Source organism: Ciona robusta, chromosome 8 (genome assembly GCF_009617815.1).
Source record: "Ciona robusta chromosome 8, ASM961781v2".
Lineage (NCBI taxonomy): Eukaryota > Metazoa > Chordata > Ascidiacea > Phlebobranchia > Cionidae > Ciona > Ciona robusta.
In genome coordinates, this window is record NC_143242.1 from 7,906,629 (window position 1) to 7,932,983 (window position 26,355).

A 26,355-nucleotide genomic window follows, 5' to 3' on the forward strand; every position below is an offset into this window, starting at 1 on the left:
TATGAGGTTATACCTACATGCAGAACAACCATTTTTTACTATTACAACTTGCAATATTTTAAATACAGGTTAACAGGTATTAATTTTTTAGCATGGTAGTGGTCATATATATACATCCTTTTTTGTCGAACAGTTGTTCTTGGCTTTGTTGTTGTTGTTGTTGTTGTTGTTGTTGCTGATAGGGCGATTATTTTCCGCACTTATCCTAATTCTTAATTCTAGCATTTTTCTTTAATCTCTTGATTGAAATCAAATCGTAATATATATTTATAATTTTTAGACTGAATTTTCAGATTTAAAACCGCACGATGAGCGATTAATTAACGATTACTTTCCTCATGCACTTTACATAGCGGAAACACTGTCAGGGAGTTTGGCGGGAAACGACACCACGTGTTATATAAGATAAGAAATCCACCCAACGATTCACGACTGAATCAAACTATTAGCATTTAAGTGGGGACGCATTAAATGCACTACTCTTATACCGTATTATCATTAATCGTAATTGAAACATTATTTTTAATTCAACATCATATGATTCATATTAACTTCTAACATTACCTAATTACTGCATGATTACGGTTTGTCAAAATTCATGAAAACAAACGTTTTTAAGCGATGACAACGTTAACTAGTGTAAGTTTACAATAAACACATGGTACAGGAGTTGTACAAAGCGTATTTACACATATTCTTTACCAATCACTCAATCCTCATACGTCATAAGTTTCATTGGTTATAATACATGTATAAATACATTCTGCCTACTGCTCCACAGTCACCAATGGAGACTAGAACCCGTTTTGTTGGTTACTTCAGATTTGTTTTTGATCGAGCCCAGTCGACCGTTGTAGTAAAAGGGTTAACTAATATAGCAGGGTGGTGGTAGATGCGACACCTTTTCATTTTGTTTTCTCTTTTCATTTGGTAGTAAACAAAGAACATTTAATGAATTATAAAACCGTATCTTCACGACTTCCACAGACCGTTGTTAATTGTTTAAAACAAGATCAGGCTATTTGGATAATATGTGTTACAGGTGTCCCATCTTCCCCGACTCTACTATCTTATGCTAATTATTTTAAAACGTGTTCATTCATTAGATCTGTGATCTCTTGTCATTTCATATGTTTGCTATAGTGTTGAATATCAGTACAACTGTACAACTATAAAATAACGGTATATGTGAAAAAATTAATATCAGCCGGCAGGGATGCACATTACAGAATAGTTAGGTATTCTAGGATATCCTAGAATACTTTATTTCGAATCTATTTTTATATTTATAGGGAAAAATAATTTTACCCACATACATCAGTGTATTGGCCCTCCAATAGTGGTCTTGTTGAATCATATAAAATGATCAAAAATTGTACCATTGGGTGATTTTTGCTTCATAATGATAGGTTGCCGAATTTTTCGCATTTGGCGTTTTCGCACCATACGTTATGCATTAACATCGGATATCCTGACTTCTTCTGCGGAAATAGAGAGCCCCAATCCCCGCAGAACAATGGTGCGAAAATGCCTAATTCGTAACTACGTATGGAACCGAAACGTATAGCAACCTTTGGAAAGACGTTGCGAAACTTTTTCTCGAAAGCCCCACAAATACAAAATTTATTTTTTTCAAAATTTTTACTTTTGTAAAATTGTTAAAGTACATTAAGAGATGACGTCATTAAACAGAATACCGAATCCCTAATAAGTACAAAACAGAATACCGGTTTGTACTTATTAGGTAGTATATCTTTATCACTTTACCTACTGCTACCTACACAAATGGCGACAGGAAACCATTGCTGGTTGCACAGGGTGTGTTTTTATCATCCTTAGTCGACCGTGGTTGTAAAAGGGTTAGTTAAATCAAAATTATGCTAATTATAATACATGCTCATTCATTAGAGTTTTGCTTTCTTGTATAGAAAAATGTTTTTACCTTTACTTGACTTCCATGCAATCCTCGCAGCAAAGTTTCAGCTGAAGCTTCATCCAAACCTGTCATATTGAGGTTAAGGTTGTGGGGAGTTGTGAAGGTGTTGAATGCGAACACAACATCAGAGACTTCTGTGGGATAACTAGGAGCTTTCATCTTAATAAACTCTGGCATGCGCTCTTGAAACCCTTGTGATATTTCTGTATCGTTGGCTTCATGCACCCAACTTGACAATCTGATCACTTCTTTACTTGTACCATGTTGAGCTTTAAGTGAGATTAGAGACTTGAGAATATTCTTCTTCTTCTTGTAACCTTTAATCATCAAAGCTGGGAAAATCACTTTTAGATCTTCATATGAAGTGGAGTTACAAATGCCAAACATAAATCTGGTAACCATAACCCAATGTGGATCTTTGAAAGTGTCCATACAACTGCTGAATTCTTCTTGTGACATGAATAACATTAGATGGACTGCTGTGAAAAACTCGTGCCAGGTGAGATGGGTGAAGTAACTTCGTTTCTTTCCTTCCAAGATCCTCATTTTTAAACTATGGGACTTTTCAACATAGGTGTGCAGAAATATATCAACAGTTTGTTCGTTGATTCCCACTTCATCAAAGTCACTCAACTGAAATACTAATTTTCTTTTAGCAAGTCCTTTGTATGCAAGGTGAGCAAGTTTAACCAGTTCTTGTCCAATTTCTCGTTCTGACATGTTTGTTCTTACATGATCTGAAGCTCTGTAGTTGGTAAGAGTATGAATAAACACATCAGTCATTGAGTTGATCTCACGACCCGATGACATGCTTGAATGGAGACAAGCTACAATCTGAATGCAATGGACTGGAATTGAACACAAAGCATCCAAGTTTGGACGCTCTGCCAATAATTTCTCTACAGTTTCAAGATTGGCTTCACCACACATCTGTTTAGTAAGATCCTTCTTTGCAGGTTTATCCATACCACGCACCTCAGAAACCAAACCATTTCGACAATCTTGGTGAAGTTCGTAAAACTGACCTGGTCTTGATGTGATAACTTTCACAGCATTGGGTAGAAGCTTACCCATCAACAAGTTCTTGACAAAGACCTCCGGTATTTGCTTGCTATCCAGTTGACATGCATGGAGTCTTTTGCTGGCTTGTTTTGTATACAGTTCATCCCATCCATCAATCAAAATAACAACATTTGGGTTGCTGTACAGGAAATGAACCAAAGCTTTGTTTTCTTCAGCAGAAAAATTCCACTCACCCACGTCAGGTAGAAGACATTCTAACAGAGTAACTTTCTCATCTGGGTTAAAATCCTTCAGTGAGACGTGGAACAAAAACTGTGTATCTGGTTTCACTGATTTATCCTCAAAAATACAGTTGATCATCATCTTTAAAAGAGTGCTCTTACCAACCCCAGGTAGTCCAACTACACAAACAATGTTACCATACTTTAGTACATGATCAGACTTTGCTTCAGGTGTAGTGCACTTCTTTGCCTCTTGTTTTGCCACTTGTTTTGCAACATCAAACAGTGCCTCGATCCGTATAGAACCCTTTGGTGTGTACATACGTTGCAAGTCCTCACGTTGGTTTCTATGTAGCTTCCATTCATCATCTAATATTTGACGGACCTTGGTTATTAGAAGTGGAACAGCCTTGGTGATACGACCTGGAACTCCTGGTGGCAAAAGGGTTTCTCCACGAACTTTATTTGCTCTTTTCTTGGAATTCACTTCTAATTTTTCAACTGCAAAATAACATGGAAATCAGTAAGGTGCAACATAGAAATAATATTAAGCAAGCTAAACCATAAATTTGGTTGCATGACAAAATAGAGTGAACCTTTATTAAACCACCTTACAGTAACCAAGGGTAAAATATGAAACTTGTATAAACACTCATGTGAAGTTTAAATATGTGGATGCAATTTCTATTAGATACATTATATCAGGATTTTTGTCATAATTTATGTTTCAAATTATGGCTAAAAATACCAACGCAGGTTCATATTCAGTTCTCATTCCAATAAATTGAATATTTTTTTGTTTTAATTTAAATTTCATAATCACTAATTGAGGTTTTGCTTTTAATGTATTCCTGATAATAATAAATAATAATGTAAATGTTAGAAAGCCCTGTGTAAGTTCTCCCACTATGTCTCCAGTCTTAAGTATACTTAGTAGTAGTAAGTCTCGTAACATACCTAGCTTGTCCAACTGTTGAGTGCTTATTCCCAAGTTTTGCTGTTGATTTGTGTTGATTGATATATCATTACTTCCTATTGCAGCGTTTGTAATGGTGGAATTGGTAATATTGTAGTGAATTGGTTGCTGTTGAAACAATAAGCATTGATTTTATATTTACAATGAAACATACACAAGTATATAAACTGGTTTTCTGGTACAGTGATGTTTATATCAAGTGGCACAGCCAGTGCTGCGATTCGTTGTCAGGAGTCGCCGAGCGCAATTTTCGACGTCCAAATTGTCGCGAGAAAATTAATCATTCTGACGTCATAATACGTCACATCGTTGGCGATCAAGAGGGGCGGATTGGTGTTTGAACATCCCCTTCAGAAATTAAATTTTATACCCATTTTCGTTTACGTAGCTCTAAACGAATAACGGCGCGCGTCAAAGTAACGATCGTTTGTACTTAATTTAAATCCAACTACAATACGTGACATACGTCTGCTTTTAATATATGTGAATGATTGCGCAAATTGTTGTAATTGTTATATGCAACGTCACGCCAGGAAACGGCGCTTGTGTCCGCCATTACGGAGCCCACAGACCGTGAATCGCCTATCCAAATGCATGGTTGGCGTATGTTTATTTGGTTCTTGTAAGCGATACAAAGCTAGAAAACATGTATAGCGGTTGTTTTAACATTTAAAATATAATTTCTAATATAAATCTTATTATATAATATTAAATCTAAGAATTAATGCGAAGTAAATTAATATTTTGACTGGTTTTCAGCGTACAGTGTGGTTTAACAGGGTACTTTACGTTGGCGATTAATACTAGCAGCAATCAGCTTAGTTTACATAATAGTATATGATCATACCTACGAATCTGCAGAACCAGTATATACTACATTTATAATCCAACATTGGTGGACATGCAGCTCCAAACTGCTTAAGTACAACTAGCAGACAAGATGTTCTCGTTTTCCGATTTCATAAAGACCAAAAACGCGGAAAAGGTAGCTTACTAATTCAAGCACAGGACCAAAAATAGTAACTCAGTATTGTTTTCCTCAATGTCACTTCGATATTAGGCAAATTTTACAAAGATACCCTGAGTTTCGTTGCCGGGTATTCGTGTTAAGTTTGTGAGCCAAAAAGTAAAATCAAAGCAATTTACATGCAAAACTGCAGCTAGATACACTAGTATCTGTTAATGTTATGCGTTTTTGTTTGCATTTTTATATTTTAAACATGTTCTTATGTTTTTGGTTGGTATACTTGATATTTTCTGTTTTTTTACTCTTTAATTGATTGAGTGTTCAATAACATTTTCTTTATGTGAGGTTTATTATTGTGATAAGATATAACATTAGTAGAAGCCCATTTTTACTCGCAGAACTGCTTGGTTCTTAAAAAATCGCAATATTTAGACGAAAAACAGCACCCAGCAATGATAAAATGCTATGCTGTGGGCTCCGTAATGGTGGCGTCTATGACGTCATAGACGCGCGACAATGGATAACAAGACTCATTGTTTTACAATTCGTTTCCTAACTTGGTCTATACTTTGGCCAGGGTTACAAGGAAGCTGTTATGACCAAAATAAAAGCTTGAATCTATAGTGGCGAAATAGGTCTGGCCAGTGACCACCAAGCTTTATCTTAACACAAATTGTATTCACATACTTGTTGCCTTCACGTGCGTAGAAAGTATTCATCATATAAACGAGACAATCCTTTACTTAATGGCAGACATGAAAAAGCAAAAGTCAACCTGTTTTTAAGCACCTGTAGGCTAAAACGCTAAATAATGAACGTGTGAGTCCCTATTATGGCCCAAATTAATTGCCAGGTCAAACAATCGCTATTATGATGTAATGAATCCACGTGTGAATCCCCACTATTTCGTAACAAACAAACTGCTTGGCTGAGGAAAACATGGTAAATATAAAGCAGCAATACTTCTGGAACAGATTTAAGCTGATCATTACGGCCTAAAGCCCTAAATCGTTTAGAATGCGATGCAGCGATAAAACATTGTCTGTTTAGCAGTAATATTGTTTGTTTAACTGAATTCTCATGCAGTAATAGAGAAAATCAGTAAACCAAACTCGCATTAGCCAAAAACACCAGAACAACTAAATAAATGAAAGCCGAACTAGATCTCCTGAAGAATGCTTTACCAAAACATACAAGAACGTATTTTTAAATGCATCCAAAACAATCTTGGTCAGATTTTCTTGCGCGTAATTTGGCATTTAATCCAAGATGAAAAGCGTTCTAATGGAAGAGGTCGATTTAGAATACAAAATAGATAAGACGAATCATTTTATCAAAATGAATATCGCCCAGTTCAGTAATAAAAAACTGAAATTTTAAAGATATATATATCAATTATTTGTCCTCTAAATCTAATAGTATTACATCCACGCACATCAAAATTCCCACTTCGGGTTGATTCATCAAAATTCCCACTACGGGTTGATTTACGCACATATTAATACAAAAACATACTTGGCTGTGAAAGTTCAAGGCTGATTTAATATCGTATTCCCTCTTGGCAACTTAAAACGAACCTAGAGATATAGTAGGGTGGGGGAAGATGGGACACTTTGTCAGACGAGACTTTTTTTTAATTTTCTTTTTACGGACCCTCATTTAATGATAATCAGGAAAATAAGGTTACAGAATTATTCGACAGTATTATCACGACTTTATAAAACGCCTGTCAAAGCTGATTACTGTTTTTAAATATTAAAAAAATATGTAAAATAGAAACAGTATACTTTGAACAGGTGAAAAAATGTGAAATAGTAAGGTGCTATTTTTTAACACTCGCTAAATCATAGTAAAGCCGAAGATTTTTTTAGTTTGCGTGTGCGAACGATTAAACTAGTTTCATAGCTTCATAAAACAACCTTGAATATTTCGTACAGTTTGATTTTGTTTCATAAAACTAGTTTTCGTTTTGTAAAAAAACACTGAAATATAAGCATGAAGAAAATAGGCAGGGGTCAATATGACTTTAATTTGTGATAAAAACAACCGAAAAATGTCGGTTTAACGTTATATATATGAAGTTTACATGGCAAAGAAACTAGCACAGCCTGTTAAATTCGGTAGGTTAACTACAAGTTGCAGAACACTGCTAATGTAAATATATTTCAATTTAGAGTCCCATCTTTCCCCACATTGTTGTTTTGTATGTTTTCATTGCCAAACTTTAAAGGATATGCTTTTAATTTAATAATTTATACCTTAGGGGTTATCAAACTATAAAATACTAATATGATAAAAAGATAATATTTTGAAAATATATTCGAAATTTGGTCATTTGCACTTGGTGATAATTTATGAGAAGTGGCTTGTGCCAAAAACAGAGTAGTAATGCCCAATTTGTAGCAAAAATAAAAACTTTATCAACAGTTATTATCAATTTTCTGTTATTACAAGTTCATATACATTTGTAGGATACAATATTTATCCAATTATGTTCGAACAATACCCATTGTCGTTCAAACAATACCAATTGTTATGCAATAATATAATGTATAGGTAACATGTTAAAAACTATAGCAGTAGGGCAAGAATGTTTAGACTTAATTTTTAAAGCGTACAGTATTATTTCGTGTTATTTACGTATATTCCTATTTATAAATACACTTAATAATCAAAATTAACAACGATTTTAAACTGTCCCATCTTATCCTGTGTGTTTTCGAATTTGTAGAATTACACCTGTTGTGCGGATCGCTAAACAACTCCTCGTGTGTTTTATTATATTTTATTTAATTGTTGTCAATTAATAAAGGAATGATAGTACTAATTCGTGGTATTACCCAAAAACCGTCATCTATTTTGATTTTGGAAATATTTGGCAATATGTGCTTAAGTGTCCCATCTTCCCCCATTGTACTATACCTGTTGAGTGTGCACTGGTGTGGTTGAACGAAACACCAGAACGACTAAATAAATAAAGGCCGAAGTAGTTGTCCTAAAGAATATTTTACCAAAACATACAAGGACGTATTTTTTAATCAAAATTTAATGCATCCAAAACAATCTTGGTCAGATTTTCTTGCGAGTAATTTGGCATTTAATCCAAGATGAAGAGCGTTCTAATGAGAGACGACGATTAAGAATACAAAAAAGATAACGACGAATCATTTTATTAAATGTATATATCGCCGAGTTCTGTGATAAATAACCTCAAATTTTAAAGATATATTATTTGTCCTCTAAATCTAATAGTATTACATCCACGCACGTCAGAATTCCCACTTCATATAAAGCGATTTCGTTGCTGACCCAGACTTGGGCGACACCTGGATTTTTTAGCAACGCTGGGTAAAATTTAAGCGACGCTCACTAACCGTCGCGACAAGCATTTAGTTGCGTAAGATTGGACATCTGCAGTAGATTTTGGCGACGCTGGGCACCGTGGCTCGCGCCGAAACTCGGCTTCGCGACAATAAAATGTAAATTAATTAAATTGGACTAGGTGTCAAAAAACGGCTCAATCCCAGCTCTGACTGCAACTAAAGAATACAAAGCCGTGTGGTATCATTAATACCCAGAGATAACCAATCCTAGGAATCAGCTACAGTCACTTGTGAACTACAATTCAACTACAACAAACTATAAACGTCTATGACTCTATATGTAAAAGTTTGGGCAGAAAGCCCGGCATAAGTTTGTTCGAATTAAAATAGCTTTGGTGGTGCCTTTACATCACATTCCATGAAAATACAAATTTTGTTGATATGCCCCTTTAAGCATTTTTTGCGTGCAGTGCAAACAGTAAACAGCATTTAGCTCTGAAGTTAATACATAATGACTATATTTTCTATTTTGTTGTGTGCACTCTGAACATAAACAAAACTGTAAACACTTAACCTCAAATAAAGTGGTACAACATGTTTAGTGTTGAGTGAAAGAAACAAAGTTATCAAACAATGAAAAGGAGATTTTATTTCACCTGAGGGGGGTTAGGGTTAGGAGCAGGTACGGATTTTTCCTGTGGCTGTTGTTGTTGCCGCTGTTGTTGTTGTTGCTGCTCTTGTTGTTGTTGCTGCTCTTGTTGTTGCTGCTGTTGTTGTTGCTGCTGTTGTTGTTGCTGTTGTTGTTGCTGTTGTTGTTGCTGTTGTTGTTGTTGCGGCTGTTGTTGCTGCTGTTGTTGTTGTTGCGGCTGTTGTTGCTGCTGTTGTTGTTGCTGTTGTTGTTGCTGCTGCTCTTGTTGTTGCTGTTGTTGTTGTTGCTGCTCTTGTTGTTGCTGCTGTTGCTGTTGTTGCGGCTGTTGTTGTTGCTGTTGTTGTTGCGACTGTTGTTGTTGCTGCTGTTGTTGTTGTTGTTGTTGCGGCTGTTGTTGTTGCTGTTGTTGTTGTTGCTGCTGTTGTTGTTGCTGCTGTTGTTGTTGTTGCTCTTGTTGTTGCTGCTGTTGTTGTTGCTGCTGTTGTTGTTGCTGCTGTTGTTGTTGCTGTTGTTGCGGCTGTTGTTGTTGCTGCTGTTGTTGTTGCTGTTGTTGCGGCTGTTGTTGTTGCTGTTGTTGTTGTTGTTGCTTTTTCTGCTGTTGTTGTTTTCGTCGCCGCTTCCGTCGTTGTTGTGACTGTTGTTGCACATATGTAGAGTTCAATGAAAGGAAACAACGACAAAGTTTAAAAACAATGAATGAAGGTTGTAATTTACCTTAGTAAGCTTAGGAACAGGTATGGACACATCTTGTGAAGAAACAGTAGCTTGAGGTTCACTTATTGAAGGACGACTGGTGTCATCGTTGCTTGATGTAAGAGCTTCATCAGAGCCTCCCACTACCTTAGGCTGGGTAGAATAATTAGGTTTAATTGGACTGTAGTGTATAGAGATTTGATCGTCGATGTTAATACACAATTAAAAACCTTAGGAATTATTTTAAATATGGGCATGGCAGTAACAGGTTGGATTAGCTAGGTTCTTAAGTCTAACAACTGTAATACTGATAAATTTGTGTTTTAAAAAACTATGCAGAAATCTCGTCACCAAAATCTGAATGAATGTAACTGATTTATTCTGGAGTGGCGGGGCAATGACAGTCGTTATAAGGGTAACACTAAAAGAGGGAAAAGGGAAAACTTGCATTCCTAAAAGTGGAAAAAAGGAAAAGAGGGAAAACAGGGAAATGCTGTTTAGTAAAAAAAAAAGATTTTTTATATTTTATTTTATTTACCTAACTTTGATAATTAGAAAAAAGGGAACAGGAAATCAATACTAACAAGGGAAAAGAGGGGAGGAGTAGAAAAAAGGGGAAAAAAAGGAAAATAAAAAATATGCGAAAAAAAGGAAATAGAGGGGGGAAACAGGGAAAAGAGGGAAAACAGTTTTTTTACTAAGCAGCATTTCCCTGTTTTCCCTCTTTTCCATTTCCCCTCTTTTAGGAATGCAAGTTTTCCCTTTTTCCCTATTTTAGTGATACCCTCTTTATAACAGGAGTTCTATTTCTTACACCTATTGCCCGATTACGAGTTACTCCGTATGGGTGATTGTTTTTTCTGTACTTTTTTAGTGTATGGCTAAGAATTTAGACAACCCAATAAAAGCACACAATGTATGAACTTTACTCTAAAACAAGGCTGGATTTCAAAGACAAATGTTTCGATAAATAAAGTTAAGTCAGATAATAACAAAGCAATAAAATTGATGTATAAGTTTAAAATATTTATTGAGCTTCAACAAACTTATTTAGGCTCGAATTAAAACCTTACTTGTGTTTGATTCCTAGAATTCTTTTCATCCATGTTTTCTCACTTCATTTTTCTAATATCGATATCGAAACCTATGTTTTCCTACTTTATCTGCAGGTTATCTGACAAAGATATACAACTTCGTCAATTTGTGAAAACTATTCGCTTAACAGTCCGAAAAAAGCCGTACTCTTCATGTAATAAATCCAGCAGAACAGATCTTACTGAAATATATCTGCTAACACTGTTTGCTTATTGGAGACATTTCTTGAAATGAACTTTTACAACAAATCAGTGGTAAGGGTGCTTGCATCATAACCATAAATACCGGGTTCAATACTTGACTCTGCCACCACTGTGGAGTATGTGTTCTTGGGCAAGACACTTAACGGTCACTATTGAGTTGTCCAAATTGTCACCCATACAGACACAAAATAAAAAAATATTGAACTATTGTTTACCTGAAATTGGGGTGCAATTCGCCCACCCTGGGGACTCAACAGTGACCGTTAAGTCATTAATTTTTAGAACAATTAATTTTTATTTAATTTTCGTACAACATGTAGATTTGTTCATAGAGATTTTAATATATAGTATAGACACAGATGACTCTCTCATCTGTGGTATAAGTACTGTAGCATTTTATTCTTTAGTCAAAGTAAGACCGCTCACGAACTCAACCACAAGCAACTGATTTAATTCTTAAGCTATAAAATGCAACGTCACGCCCACGCAATTAACCAATCAACAGCAGCATGCAAAGCAAAGTTAGAATAATGTGAAACGAAAGATGCGGGGATAGCAATTAACTCACACTCTGTAATTAACACAGACATAGAATAAAACAAAAAATACGGTCTGAATAAAACAAATAAATAACTATAAGAATTCATCACAATACTATAATTATAAACTAGTTTAATAGTGAACTAAAACATCTATCACAAAATAAATAAACTCACTATAATACTGAAACAACACTATACCATCATGAACTACATATATGATACGCTTGCTCGTTATTATTGATACTAAACCGTATTTAGTAAGCATATTTACTACACCGATATTACGAACTCTATATAATATACTGCTCGCCCAATTCAATGATATTACAAAACAAAACAGTATTACGTGTGAAGCCTGGGTTACAATTACTTCCCTGTATCGCCTTACTTTAAGCTTTGTCGAACAACAAAAGCAAAACAATGTTTCATTCTCATTCGCTTTCATTGGTGGAGCCAACCGTCTCTATAACAACTGTGGACAACAAAGCCAACGAACGTTCTGGTTCAATTGATGAGGATATGGATTGTTGAGTTGAAAGCGCTTTGTGAACTCCTAACGACGGAGTATTTAAATATTACCTTCGACTCGATATGGTGTTTACCTAATATTCTAAACACCAGTTGCTATCAAAGATATTTCGCTGGAATAAGTCCGCTTTGTTGAGCCCTACCTAAAGCCCTGCCGTATTAACCATACAGAACACACGTTTGTAGCAACCTCGTTGACCCAAGTGGTCATACTTTCAGGGCGAGTTTCCACCAATAAAACAAAGTCGCCTTTAAGTCGCACTTTAAAGCGTTTTGAAGAAAGGGTGTATTTGTTACATTTTTCGACACACACCGATTCGGTTAGGCAAGCACGCTTTTTTTTAATATTTTAAATTAATGCAAATTAGTAATACAGTAGGGTGGAGGAAGATGGGACACCATTTTAATCTATTTTCTCGTCCCATTTGGTAGTAAATAAAGAACATTCAAAGAATTATAAAACTGTATTGTCACTTCTCCCATGGACCGTTGTTAATTGTTTAAAAAAATTAAAACACGATCAGGATATTTGAACATTATATGCTAAAGGTGTCCCATTTTTCCCCACATAAGATGTTACAGTTCCCATCACGCACCTCTGCATATTCCTCACCCATTGCCATTAAACACACTATGAAAAGAGGGTAATCACAGAATCAATAAAACATACAGCAACTAAAGAATACAAAGCCGTGTGGTATCATTAATACCCAGAGATAACCAATCCTAGGAATCAGCTACAGTCACTTGTGAACTACAATTCAACTACAACAAACTATAAACGTCTATGACTCTATATGTAAAAGTTTGGGCAGAAAGCCCGGCATAAGTTTGTTCAAATTAAAATAGCTTTGGTGGTCCCTTTACATCACATTCCATGAAAATACAAATTTTGATTTTTTGTTGATATGCCCCTTAAGCATTTTTTTGCGTGCAGTGCAAACAGTAAACAGCATTTAGCTCTGAAGTTAATACATAATGACTATATTTTCTATTTTGTTGTGTGCACTCTGAACATAAACAAAATTGTAAACACTTAAACTCAAATAAAGTGGTATAACATGTTTAGTGTTAAGTGAAAGAAACAAAGTTATCAAACAATGAAAAGGAGATTTTATTTCACCTGAGGGGGGTTAGGTGCAGGTACGTTTAGTTCCTGTGGTTGTTGTTGCTTTTCATGTTGTTGGTGTTTTCGTCGCCGCTTCCGTCGTTGTTGTGACTGTTGTTGCACATAAAATATAAAAAATCTCGTTTTTTTACTAAGCAGCACTTCCCTGTTTCCCTTCTTTTAGGAATGCAAGATTTCCCTCTTTTTTTCCCCTCTTTTAGTGTTACCCTCTTTATAACAGGAGTTGCTATTGCCAACCCTGGGGAACTCAACAGTGACCGTTAAGTCATTAATTTTTAGAACAATTAATTTTTATTTAATTTTCGTACAACACTAAAAGAGAGAAGTACAGAAAAAACAATCATCCATACGGAGTAACTCGTAAGCTGGCAGGAGGTGTATGAACACCTAGCATGCTATAAATACTTACATTTTGCCTTTAATTTCCATTTTTTTTTTATTTTTTTAGTATGATTGAAGGAATAAATAAATAAACGTTCTGTTTTTCTGTTGCATATTCCAAATGCTATATTTGTAAATATATATTTCAATAAACAAACTCATACAATCTTGGCACGAAGAACTTTATTGTATTTCCTAAACAACACACCAGGCACTTAATGCAAATAAATATTCTTTCTGGAACAGCAACATTTAAACTGAAACCCCCAGTTTCTTAAGTTCTTCAATTATAGAATCTTCCGTATTTAATTTTTCAATCTGATTTTTTTCTAGTTGTTTTCCTTCACTTTGTTGTTTTTTAAGTTTTTCCACTGCCTGGAGTTTCTGAAATAAAATAATAAGTTTTATTACATTAAAATTATGGTGACCATGCAGAATCGTATATAGGACCTTTCTTGGCTAGATGGATGAATATAAGAAATATTAGATGTTTCCGTGGCATAAAGGTTAGAGTGCCAGCCTCTAGACTAGAGGGTATGGGTTCGGGGTTCAGCGTTGCTACCATTGTGTCATTGAAACAAGTTTTAATTTATTGCGGAGGAATTTGTTAAATTTTAACCTGTATATTAGTATATTGCCCTAACATTGTACACACTATTCTATATAGGTGGGTCCTACAGTGAGGCACGCCATGGAGCCTGGGATTTAGACCAGGTCACCAGAGTTGGCCTATTACCCCAACATTGTATATGTACATTCTATTCTATATGGGTGAAGTCCCATAGCATGCGATTTGGACCAGAGTTGGTCCATTACACCAACAATACATATACACATGGGCGCCGTTTTATATGGTGCAGACGAGGCCGGCCTACTCTGGATATTATGCAGACGGTGCAGCACCTGCTGCGTATAACTGCATTTTATTAATAAAACCCGTTTAAAATTAAAGAACTAGTCGTTTTAAGCCCGCAAATAGCTAAAGAACTATATATTCAAACGTACTGAGTTATTACGCCATCGATTGGCGTAACAACGATCATTTTCTGTAATGTTTTTCTCAACCACGCGTCCACGCATAACGCTTTGTTACGACATAGTAGCGATTCACACGCTGATTATTTGCGTCATATTATTATTTGATGCGTCGATTATTGACGTCATAATACGGTTTGACGCGTTCATTATTAGCAATCCAAGAGAAAGCAAACTGAATAGTGTACGTTTACGGTGGAGACTGTTTATTAAAACTTTAACGAAAAGTGAACATACGTTAGTTTTATACTTAAAACAGCTTGCTATGAGTATATGGCTAGCGCCTTTGCAAATACGGTTATACAACGACTGTATTAAAATAAAACAAATAACACATACATTGGTCTGTATTAAACACATTAAAGCTTTAACTTAACGGTTTTATCTTTTTGCGAGGCGGATGTCCTTGGATTCAATTAAGTACCTTAACAGCCATCTGCAGACATAGGTGCTTGCTACATATTTTGGAACAAACTTTAGCTGCTCGTAAAATTAATACGTCATCGAAAGTAACGATTGACAGGCAAAGCCTATTTTGCGAATCGCTTAAAAGGCAGCAGCTTTGGCAAACTTTAATAGTCGCCGTTATTGTTACTGCTGCCATGGAAAGTATAGCTTAATCGTGTTTTGGCGCGAGTGATAAAAACTTGCGTATACCGTATTTTCCTAATTTCTGCAAAACGAATGACGTCATCATAAACGTGGCCTCTTCTGCAATTTAAAAAAATCGGCGCCTATGGTATGCAGGCATGTAAAAAATAAAAATCCGGTAAATCGCGATTATGTGAGCGACGCTATCAGTAAATGGGAACCAACATAAATTGTAATATGATATTACAAAGTATCGTCCCGGCCGAGCTTGGACTGAAGCCAAAAAAACATCGTTTGATGGCACCGCACGAGAAACAGAGTTTCATTACATCATTTTTCACGAGAATAAATTCACAGCGATTGCTTCGTTTGTTACGTGTGGAATGTATGCTACCGCATGCGTCTTCCTTTATTTCATACGCCGGCGCAGAGTGTAAAAATGTGACGCTGATACACGATGGTCTGATCTCGTGGTTGGTTTGGCTGCCCAATTTGGGCAGTGGGCACATTCCTCCCGATTGTTATGAAACGTCATAATTAATAGTTACGTTGCGATAGGACACCTGATGTAATAATTGAATGAAAAATTGTTCCAATTCCAAGCGAAGGAATGTTATATTGAATGCAACACGTGTGTGTGCGTCTTAGCATTTTCTGGTTGCGTGCGTGTCTGCGGTTAAGGGGGCTGTCATGTGGTTGCAAAACCGTGGTTGCAGCAATTTATAATATTTCATTATAAAAAAGTTTAAGAGTTTTTGGCTTTTTATTTAAAATCTGATACAAAAACATTGGGCGCTCGTGTAATTCGACACCGGCTGTAATTCGATACCGGCAAATTGCTGACGTTGCGCTTCGTTACTTGCGAGAGAGCAAATTCACAACGAACGAAAAACAATTAAAGGGAAAGCTACGCTGACCAGTCTCGTTATCTCTTAGTAGCTTCACTTTTTTTTCATTTTTAATATTTTACGCTCTCGTGTGTAACATTATAGCATAAGGCTCGGCGCTCGGCCCAGTTTTCAGCCGAGTGCCGAGCGTCAAAAAAGGAGACGCTCGGGCACGAGCTTTTGAGTTCGGGCTCGGCTCGGCACATCCCTAATAATAAGCGCACAGTCTAGGGATGCACATTACAGAATTTCGAATCTATGAGATTCGAATCCTTTTGTATTCGAATCTAATTACAGGATTCGGTATTCTGTTTAATGACGTCATCACACATTATCTCATACACTATATCAGTGGTTCCCAAAGTTTTTTTAGCGCGACCCAAATCAGAGTTTTATAAACATCTCATGACCCCCTTAAAATTTTGGGTTCAAAATGTTCAAATTAACTTTGAAAATGCGCGATAAACATGCTGCGGCAGCGTAATTCGCTTGACTTGCGTATAAGGTTAACGATTTATTACGTCACAATAGTATTATGTTCTGTCACAATAGTGATGTATTACGTAAGTTAAGGGACGTTATAGACTTGTTTTCGTACTGTTTTATGGCAGTAAAAAGCTTAAACCCCTAATTCCCAGCCAATAAACCCTAACGAATTATGTAATCTGTAACGTAGATCAAACGTAACAATACGCATTCTATGACGTAATAATCTAACCTCTGTTTAATTCATAACGGCTCGTGTGGAAAATACGGTTACGCAGCACGATTTCGCACATTTTCAAAGTTATTTATCAACACAAACGCCCGAGTTTTTTAAATCTTCAACTGTTTGTGTGGATCTTTCAATGTATTATTAAAAAAAAGGCTAAAATACGATGCATGTGCCTCTTTAACATTCAAGCCTGCTTTAAACCTCCTACATGCCTAATGATTTACGTGTCAATCCCTATTATGACGCAAATATTCGACGTGTGAATTGCTATTATGTCGTAATTAATTGCCAGGTTAAACAATCGCTATTATGATGCAATGAATCCACGTGTGAATGCCTACTATTTCGTAGCAAACAGCCCACCTGGCTAAGAAAAACATGGTAAATATAAGGCTGAACTACAGCGCAAACCTAACCCGAACGCTTAAAAAGAAAAAAACTCGTTTTAATAAATTTGAATCATCACCTTGGCGCGACCCATTCTACAACCCTGAGCGACCCATGTTTGGGTCGCGACCCATACTTTGGGAACCGCTGCACTATATTAACAATTTTTGAAATTTAATTATTAAAAAAAAAATATTTTTGTGTTTGTGGGACTTTCGACAGTAAACGTTTTACAACGTCTTTTCATAGCCTGCTATTCGTTTCATATTGCAAAAACTACACAATACTACAATTTTTGATAATTTTACAGCTCATGAACCAACAAAGCTGCTATGAAGGTGTCAATAAACTGACTTATGTGGGTAAAATTATTTTTTCCTATAAATACAAAAAGATTCGAAATTCTAGATTCGGAATTCTAGATTCGAAATAAAGTATTCTAGGATATCCTAGAATACCTAATTATTCTGTAATGTGCATCCCTAGCACAGTCTAAACACAATTAATTAAAATAATTCAGCAGAAAGTTTTGACAGACCAAGAAATGCTATGCATCCCAAATGTACATAAACATTATTTTGTACATTTATTATTTACAGTTACAACAACCCCAGCACCTTCTACAACATTCAGCCCAACATTAAAAAATAATACAACAGCTGCATATGTTGGATCTACTGCTTATAAAACAACAACATACACAACATCTCTACCAACTGATACCGACACCACATCTGTTACAAGGACAACAAACACACCAATCACCTCCCCACACAACACAGGAATATCTACAGAGCTACTGATTATTATTCTGTTACTTGTTGGGATATTTGTGCTTGTAGTTATAAGCTCTTTGATGATTATGATTAAACGAAGAAGGTTTGTAAAAATATGATAAAGTATTTTTATTTGCATCCATAAACAATTTAATTCATGGTATATAATGTTAGTTAGCTATTTTAATTAATGCATTATTCAGGCATATAGCCTACTCCAGAGTAATAAACTAAATATAGGTAATTTATATATATATTGTTTATTTGCAATTAGCGAGCGGTTAATGTTTATATTGAAGTTATGTATTTTACTAATTATGCAGGCCCATGCACACAAAACTTCTTTGTACTTTTGGTCTTTATTGTTAAAAGTGCAACAATTTATTCCCATTCATTTGAGCTGCTATTCTGTATTTGATATTTAGACTTTGGAAATTGTAGCTAAAACTAAAAAAAATGGTGGAAAGCGAGCCTAGAGATTAGAAATAATGTTATTATAACTTTTAGAAGTCGGCGTGGACGGATATTTGTCACTGAAGCTTTGCAACAAAGCACGAGGGAGAGAGAGGTTGAGATAAGGTTGCAACGAGACACGGAGTCAACCATGGATGAAAATCTGATCGAACAAACCAATAATCTCGTTGAAATAACCTCAGAAAACGCATCAATTGAAGGAAACAGGGAAAGCCAGTACCACGAAGCGAGCCTTTCAACTCAGTATAACAATGCAACTTATGGTAGGTTTTTTTATTAATATTCGATTTTTGGTAATATTGACTTTTTTGGCTTCTCCGGATCGGTATAAATACGATAATTTTGGTCCAACATTTTCATCACGACTGACAGAAGCTTTGAAATATAATTAACATTTTATACCAAGGAAGCCAAAAAAACACTGATAATGATTGTCGTTTTACTTAAAGTTATCGAGTAGGGATGTGCCGAAATTAAGCCAAAGTAAAATGCGCGTGATAGTGCGCTGGCTTCTTTGTAATTCCAAAAAAATTGGGCCGAGAGGCGAGCCCGCATGCGATTACTATGTAGCATGCGAGAGCAAAATAATAAAAACAATGAAAGTGTATAATGGCCCTACAATCTAATATTTTGTTATAAACCTCTATATCTCAGGTCAATATCGTTTTGCAGATCAAGTGAATGAAGTTGTGGATGACGATGATTATGTTGCTATTTATAGCACTTCCAAGAAAGTGATGAACAGAAATAAAACACCTTGAATAAGGTCCTTATAGGTCTATGATGATAAAATGGAAGATACCATGTTTGGGAAAAATTACAAAACTGATATGGAAGCAACTTTGTGCAATGGTTGTGTTTAATAAATAAAACCTTATTTTTGTAAAGAATAAGTTTATTGGTCGATTTTAGTCTTTGGAGATCATTTTTGCACATTCACACTCAAATCTTTAAACTGTTTATTATACAGCAGTACCCGTGACCTGTAGGGATATTTCTTAATTATCAGCAAAATTGCCGTATTTGCAGGGGAGTAAAAAAATTCCTCCAGGTGACTTTTTACAATTTGGCCGACATAAATATATACAATGCTGGCAGCTACAATAAGGAACTTCTGCGTTTTGAAATAATACTACAATGGAACATAAAATTGCTACTTATTATTAAAATGCATTTAAAAAAATAGTGTAGGAAACGAGGTGTGGGAAACAGAACACCCGTGTTATAATGACTGTCGTTTTGTGGCAACACGGGATAAAGCAAATTACATTATTAAATACCTGTGAAAGATTAGTAATTCCCAACAAGAAACAAATTGCATCCAATATATTTGACTTCCCGCTTCCGTTAAGTCCAGTTATTGCGTTAAATAGAGGATCAAATCCTTTTATGTCGGTTTGCTGGGCGTAGGATTTAAATCCGTCAACTGTAACGCTCTTAATATACATAGCTAATAACTAAACATGCCTCGTTGTTTATCTAATAAGTGGATATCGTTTACAAATAGAAAAGGAATAAAATTTTGAGCAAAATAAAAATTGCAATTTTATAGAAATGGCGGGAAAATTTTTGTGTATGATTTCTATTTTATCCATAGATGTTTAAACATAGTTAAATCATAGTACTCTCTTAGTACTATGGTTAAATAATACCTCTTTATTAAACTATGGTTTAAAGAATAATTTGAAATTACCTACTGTGTTTTATTTAAAAAAAAATTAAAATTACAATGTATGTAACTTTATGAGTGAATATTTCAATGTATGACTTATAATTTGTGACTACTGAATTCGAGAAATTACTGTTAAGTTTCTTGCCCAAAGACACATATACCCACAATGGTAGCATCAACCAGCCTTTAACCGGTTTTCTTTGGGCTACTGACTAGAGGCAGTCGATTGAACTACGGTTGCTGGTGCTTCTTATACTATCCAACATGCATCAGTACAAGATGTACCACCATTAATGTCCCTGCAGTTAAGATATTAACACAAAGTATAAACATTGCCCAACATTATCTCAACACTTGTGTGTTTACAACAAGCAGCCTTGTACCAAACAACTAAGATACAACTTGCAATATATTTAGTTCAAATGTAAGATTTTATTTTGCTAAAATCACCAAATCGGGAAATACTGATATAAATATTTGAGGGGAAGGTTTACGGTTCAGCCAGAAGAACAATAATAAACAAAAACTAGATTTGTGACCTACAGCAATTAATTGGTTTTAGTTAGTTATTAGATTCATATGATAACACAGGTTCAGAAATATGAGCTTGAATAAATGAATGTAACATATTTATCCTCGGATGGCGGGGCAACGACAGTCGTTATAACACGGGTGTTCTGTTTCATACACCTCTTACAAGTTACCACGTATGTAACTTTGTAGGTGTTTTTTTTGTATCGTTGACAATTTGGACAACCCATTAGAGACCACTCAGTTGTAGCAATTGGCGTTAACGCCCACAATGGTAGCAGCATTAAGCCATGGATCCGATATTATTGGGTAATAAAATTGCTCGATGGCACACTGGACGCAAATGATAGTGGCCCAGAATAAAAAAGCTTTATGGATTTGTGTTAAATTTAGCTATCTTTATATCATTAAATCTGTGCTAGAGCACAATCAACCGCTACAATGGGTTTGTGTTGGCAGCAAAGGTGTTGAAATCGGGGCAACCATCAGTGTCACTGTTATCGGAGTCACTCGATTGTGAATAAAGGTGCGGGAATACATCAAAGTCTACCGTGGGAAATCAGAATAGATAATCGACATATTCCACCTAAAACAGTATTATTAACTTCAAAATGTTAAAAATATTGTTTCTTATGTTTAATTATTGTAACACAAAAGTGAGGTGCAAGCAGTTGGTGTTTGTTGTTCTAAGTTCTTCTATTTAATTATTTTTGTATTTAAAATGTGATGCATGATTTATTATCAATCAGAAAACACTTAAAACAATAAATTTATTACACTTGCTTAAAGATAAGCACAAACCAAAGTGGGGAGCAAACAATTGATGTCAATTTTAGTTATATTTTAATTAAAAAGTTAATAACTGGTTTGGCCAACATTATCAAGGGAAGTGCCACAAAAGTTTAGACGAGAAGTATTTGTTGAACCTGTAGTGAAGGATGTTGTAATTTTGCTTTTTCCAATAAACAATAATTGTCACTTGAAAAATATAACGCATCAAGTCCTAGTTTGGATATTTTATCAAGACATCGGAACAATGGTCTCACATGTTCGGTTGCCGCACCAAGTATTGATATTTCGATCTAAATAAAATGATTAACATAATAAGAGAATTCAAAATAACTTGGCCAGTATTTGGTTATAGAGCGTTAATGTTATTTTACTTTATTTTGCCGATCTATTATTTTCTCGGAAATATCTTTCATGTAGTAGTTCAGGTTCATGTCATTACATCTAAAAGATTCCAAACCAAGCTTATCCATCACATCAAGATGAGAAAGAAGGGCTTGTGTCATTGAATCTGTCATCCGCAAACTTTTGATATTTAATTCTTTGATCTAAAGTAGAAACATCATTTATCAGGAATTTCTAAATCCAAACAATATTCTGTCCCATGTAACAAAGGAACCCATTGTGATTACATAATGATGATAATGGAAGTTCTTTCTTAATTCTTTACAACTTATTCTAAGCTTGCTATTATATTATGTTTATGTCACAGTTACACTTATGATGTCATTAAACACTGATTGTTCTACCTTTATTTAATGATAAACACATATTTGATAATCTAACTGAATATTTTCAAGGTTCTTACTTTTCCAAGTGGAAGTTGTAAGATTTGCATTACATCATCATCTGGTTGATTCCGATACAATTCCCAATACTTTGACCATCGAACACCATTGATGCGATTTACTGTCAAACCCTAAGTAGTTGGAGCAATTAAAACTAGAGTGTTAGATAATATAAAACCAGATATATTGGGTATCATGAGTGCCAATGAAGTTTGTTTTATTATAGATGACACATACGCTCACAATGGTAGCAGCGACGAGCCTTGAACCCATTACTTCCGGGTTGGAGGCAGGCGCGCTAACCACTTTGCCACGGCGCCGGACAATTGTAGTATTTAGATTAGCCAAGTACGGATTCTAAAATAAAAATTTTAATTTTACGATAAAATATTAACTATAAAAATTAGTATTCGTCATAAAACATATTTATAGAATTTTCTACCGATCCAGCTTTGAATATGTTATAGCTTAACGTAATACCAAAAAAATGAAACATTATTTTGTTAAAAAAAGTGCGGGATGGGTGTTAAATATAAAAAAGTATGATCATAACTTAGAATCATATTATTATTAAATTTTCAAATATTTTCGCGAAAAATATAGCTTACATCTATGTAGGTCACTACATACATCTATGTAGGTTACTAGCATGTTATTCCCATCGAAAAAATAATAATTTCAAAAAAATAAATTAAGTAGTATTTTCCGGAACTGTTTTCAGTCGGTACGTATTTATTAGAGCTCGTATTGTATTTGACTGCGCATGCGCAGTAGCGTCTCAGCGCATGCGCAATACCGCCCGGTACAAATATATCAATCGGAACGAATAGCCTATATCACGACACCAGCGTATCGATCCGGAATTTATTTACTTCAACGTGTGAGTTTTTGGAGTTGGTAATCGCCGATTAGTTGTATAGTTTAATTAAACCAAAGCAAGGAATACTCTACTAGGTTTGCTTTCTTCTGTTAATAATTTCAATGTTGCCTGGACACAGTTTGTCGCGCGTAGTATAAATGACACTATGTCATATTTATTAGAATAACTCAGTAGCAAAACTTTATTTTTACCGTCAAATGTTTAGCCCTGTGACAGTTACGTGTGTGTTACACGTGGAAATCGTCGCGGAAAACAGACTTTGATCGGGAAAAGACGAAACATGATTGACGCGTTTTAATTAAATTACGCCATGATAAGGACCGCAGGAAAATCGTTGGCTTATATCCAAAAGCCTCGTACGTGGTGAAAGCGGCACACGAATGTGGGGCTATAGATAAAGAGGCGAAATTCGACGTCAGAACGCACGCGCCGGGAAAACTGTGGGAAAAATATAAATGTAAACCGTTATTGGCCGAACTTTTGTTTTTTACATGCCTGTACACGGGCAAGTTCATTGTGCCACAGAAGTATTATTGCCTGCGCTTCTGTGTGGCCTATTGTGGAGTTAATAAAATAATTTGTGGTTTTGCTTTTATTCTCTGTGAAACATTGCCCAGCTCATGCTGTGGTGCAATAAATTTAGGTGTGTCACCACATATGGCACCTTCGTTGACAATCTCCATATAATACCCCACAACAGTCTATGAGCCAGACATTGAATTATGCTTTTGCGTCACAACAGACTACAATAAGGTCTATAAACCAAACTACAGAATACGCTCATCGGGAAATTTGATAGAATCGAGTCTGCTTATAAATGAAAAAAAATTGTAGTGACAAAATAACCCAAAGTTCCCAAGGAATAAATACAAAACCACAAATGCATTTACCCTATCCACAATAGGCCACACAGATGCGCAGACAGTTTTACTTTCTGTGGCACAGTGAACTTGTCCACGTAATTTAAATGATGGTTTGGTAACCAAAGTAGCACACTATACCAAGTAAGAATAAGTTGATTAGATAGGAGCGAGATTGAATAACATTCCACTTCTAAGATGAAAATTACACAAACTAACTTGTGGGTTTGTTAGTCGTTCAACAGCTTCATGTAAGATGATACGATTTTGTGCAGAAAGTTCCTCCTCATTTATTGTTAAGTCACTCACATTAGAAAGACACCGGGCTAACCAGTGTGTAGCTTTCTTATCCAGTGTTGCATCTATACCAAGCTGTATCTATGATGACAGATAATATTATGAAACAAATTAAAACTTTACAATCATTATTTATACTTTGTTTTGCCGATCCATTATTTTCCCGGATATATCTTCCATGTAGGGGTTCAGGTTACTGTAATTGGACCAAGATACCAAGTCAAGCTTATCCATCACATCAAGATGAGGAAGAAGGGCTTGTGTCGTTGAATCTTTCATCCGCACACCATGGATATTTATTTCTTTGATCTAAAGTAGAAACATCATTTATCAGGAATTTATAAATCCGAACAATATTCTGTCCCATGTAACAAAGGAACCCATTGTGATTACATAATGATGATAATGGAAGTTCTTTCTTAATTCTTTACAACTTATTCTAAGCTTGCTATTATATTATGTTTATGTCACAGTTACACTTATGATGTCATCAAACACTGATTGTTCTACCTTTATTTGATGATAAACACATATTTGATAATCTAACTAAATATTTTCATGGTTCTTACTTTTCCAGGTGGAAGTTGTAAGATTTGCATTACATCATCTGGTTGACGTTCATACAATCCCCAATACTTTGACCATTGATCACCATTGATGTCATTCACTGTCAAACCCTAAATGGTTGGAGCAATTAAAACTAGGGTGTCAGATAATATAAAACCAGATATATTGGGTATCATGAATGCCAATAAAGTTTGTTTTTTATGTAAACATTATAGATGCCACTTTGTGACAAATGAAGTTGGAGGTGCATGTCTTACTATCTTGGCTCGGCACATCCCTAGTTAAAAGTTCGCAATAAAGTGTTGTCACATAGTGACATAACTGATGTCGTTTAGTGAATTTGAGATTCAAGAAACATTAGCTTCCAAATAATGCTCGTATTTCTGAACAAGGACGGTAAATCGGTGGGAAAAAAGCACAACGGCAACTGACAAGTTTGAATTAATTACAAATTTGTTTTATTGCGTCACAGGCAAGCAGCTAACACAAGAACTCAAAAATTCATTACCGTTAAAAAAATTCGTATTTATATTGTCTTTACAAATATTACGTAGTTTACAGAATCAGTATGCATGATTTGGCCAAAACTGAATCCAAAATCGCTAAATTCAGCTAAATAAATTTGGTAAAACGAACCTCGGTACATCACGACTCATAACATTAATTGTAGTGCATACAGTAGTCAAGTAAGAATAAGTTGATTAGATAGGAGCGAGATTAAATAACATTCCACTTCTAAGATGAAAATTAAACACACTAACTTGTGGGTTTGTTAGTCGTTCAACAGCTTCATGTAAGATGATACGATTTTGTGCAGAAAGTGTTTCCTCATCCAAGTCAAGCTTATCCATCACATCAAGATGAGGAAGAAGGGCTTGTGTCGTTGAATCTGTCATCCGCACATATCTGATATCTAATACTTTGATCTAAAGTAGAAACATCATTTATCAGGAATTTCTAAATCCAAACAATATTCTGTCCCATGTAACAAAGGAACCCATTGTGATTACATAATGATGATAATGGAAGTTCTTTCTTAATTCTTTACAACTTATTCTAAGCTTGCTATTATATTATATTTATGTCACAGTTACACTTATGATGTCATCAAACACTGATTGTTCTACCTTTATTTGATGATTAAAACATGTTTAATAATCTAACTGAATATTTTCATGGTTCTTACTTTTCCAGGTGAAAGTTGTAAGATTTGCATTACATCATCTGGTTGATGTTTATACAATTCCCAATACTTTGACCATCGATCACCATTGATGTCATTCACTGTCAAACCCTAAGTAGTTGGAACAATTAAAACTAGAGTGTTAGATAATATAAAATCAGATATATTGGGTATCATGAGTGCCAATGAAGTTTGTTTTTATGTAAACATTATAGATGGGACTTTGTGACAAATGAAGTTGGAGGTGCATGTCTTAC

The 26,355-nt window shown here is 35.2% G+C and overlaps 3 protein-coding genes across 17 annotated transcripts in view; 1 reads left to right on the plus strand and 2 right to left on the minus strand.

Moving 5' to 3' along the window:
• The window catches only part of LOC149733034 (uncharacterized), a 61,139-nt gene that overhangs the window by 9,667 nt on the left and 25,117 nt on the right, over positions 1–26,355 (minus strand). For 11 of the 13 annotated variants that reach the window (XM_089883019.1, XM_089883017.1, XM_089883018.1 and 8 more), the window contains 5 exons: positions 26,102–26,209; positions 25,677–25,841; positions 24,918–25,025; positions 24,487–24,657; positions 24,271–24,429 (listed from right to left, as the gene is read on the minus strand). In XM_089883019.1, coding sequence (XP_089739145.1) covers positions 24,271–24,429; positions 24,487–24,657; positions 24,918–25,025; positions 25,677–25,841; positions 26,102–26,209 — 711 coding nt within the window. Of the gene's footprint in view, positions 1–20,615; positions 21,321–21,660; positions 21,817–21,897; positions 22,072–22,331; positions 22,443–24,270; positions 24,430–24,486; positions 24,658–24,917; positions 25,026–25,676; positions 25,842–26,101; positions 26,210–26,355 lie in introns of those variants that run through there. The other 2 variants (XM_089883020.1, XM_089883022.1) reach the window with 2 other exon arrangements.
• LOC149733035 (uncharacterized) lies at positions 428–20,100 on the minus strand. 2 transcript variants are annotated; one of them, XM_089883028.1, is made up of 7 exons: positions 19,812–20,097; positions 13,280–14,050; positions 10,862–10,962; positions 9,810–9,941; positions 9,103–9,729; positions 4,138–4,264; positions 428–3,681 (listed from the first exon to the last, which is right to left on the minus strand). In XM_089883028.1, the coding sequence occupies exons 3-7, from the start codon at positions 10,892–10,894 to the stop codon at positions 1,898–1,900; spliced, it is 2,703 nt and encodes a 900-aa protein (XP_089739154.1). In that variant the 5' UTR covers positions 10,895–10,962; positions 13,280–14,050; positions 19,812–20,097; the 3' UTR covers positions 428–1,897. The 2 variants fall into 2 exon arrangements, with proteins under 2 accessions (XP_089739154.1, XP_089739155.1); XM_089883029.1 differs by lacking the exon at positions 13,280–14,050 and having other exon boundaries at positions 19,812–20,100.
• On the plus strand, positions 17,805–22,276 carry LOC149733036 (uncharacterized). Of its 2 annotated transcripts, none has more exons than XM_089883044.1 (3): positions 17,805–18,160; positions 18,565–18,794; positions 19,186–22,276. In XM_089883044.1, exons 1-3 carry the CDS (start codon positions 17,826–17,828, stop codon positions 19,290–19,292), a joined length of 672 nt encoding a protein of 223 aa, XP_089739170.1. In that variant the 5' UTR covers positions 17,805–17,825; the 3' UTR covers positions 19,293–22,276. The 2 variants fall into 2 exon arrangements, with proteins under 2 accessions (XP_089739170.1, XP_089739171.1); XM_089883045.1 differs by having other exon boundaries at positions 17,806–18,160; positions 19,204–22,276.

Coding starts and splice junctions, on each gene's coding strand:
- LOC149733036 (XM_089883044.1), top strand. CDS start 17,826: ATGCTATGCATCCCAAATGTACATAAACATTATTTTGTACATTTATTA. Junction 18,161..18,564: donor ATTATGATTAAACGAAGAAG/GTTTGTAAAAAT, acceptor TATAACTTTTAG/AAGTCGGCGTGGACGGATAT. Junction 18,795..19,185: donor GTATAACAATGCAACTTATG/GTAGGTTTTTTT, acceptor TCTATATCTCAG/GTCAATATCGTTTTGCAGAT.
- LOC149733035 (XM_089883029.1), bottom strand. CDS start 10,894: ATGGATGAAAAGAATTCTAGGAATCAAACACAA. Junction 9,942..10,861: donor ATTCTAGGAATCAAACACAA/GTAAGGTTTTAA, acceptor TATTCTACCCAG/CCTAAGGTAGTGGGAGGCTC. Junction 3,682..4,137: donor TCAACAGTTGGACAAGCTAG/GTATGTTACGAG, acceptor GTTATTTTGCAG/TTGAAAAATTAGAAGTGAAT.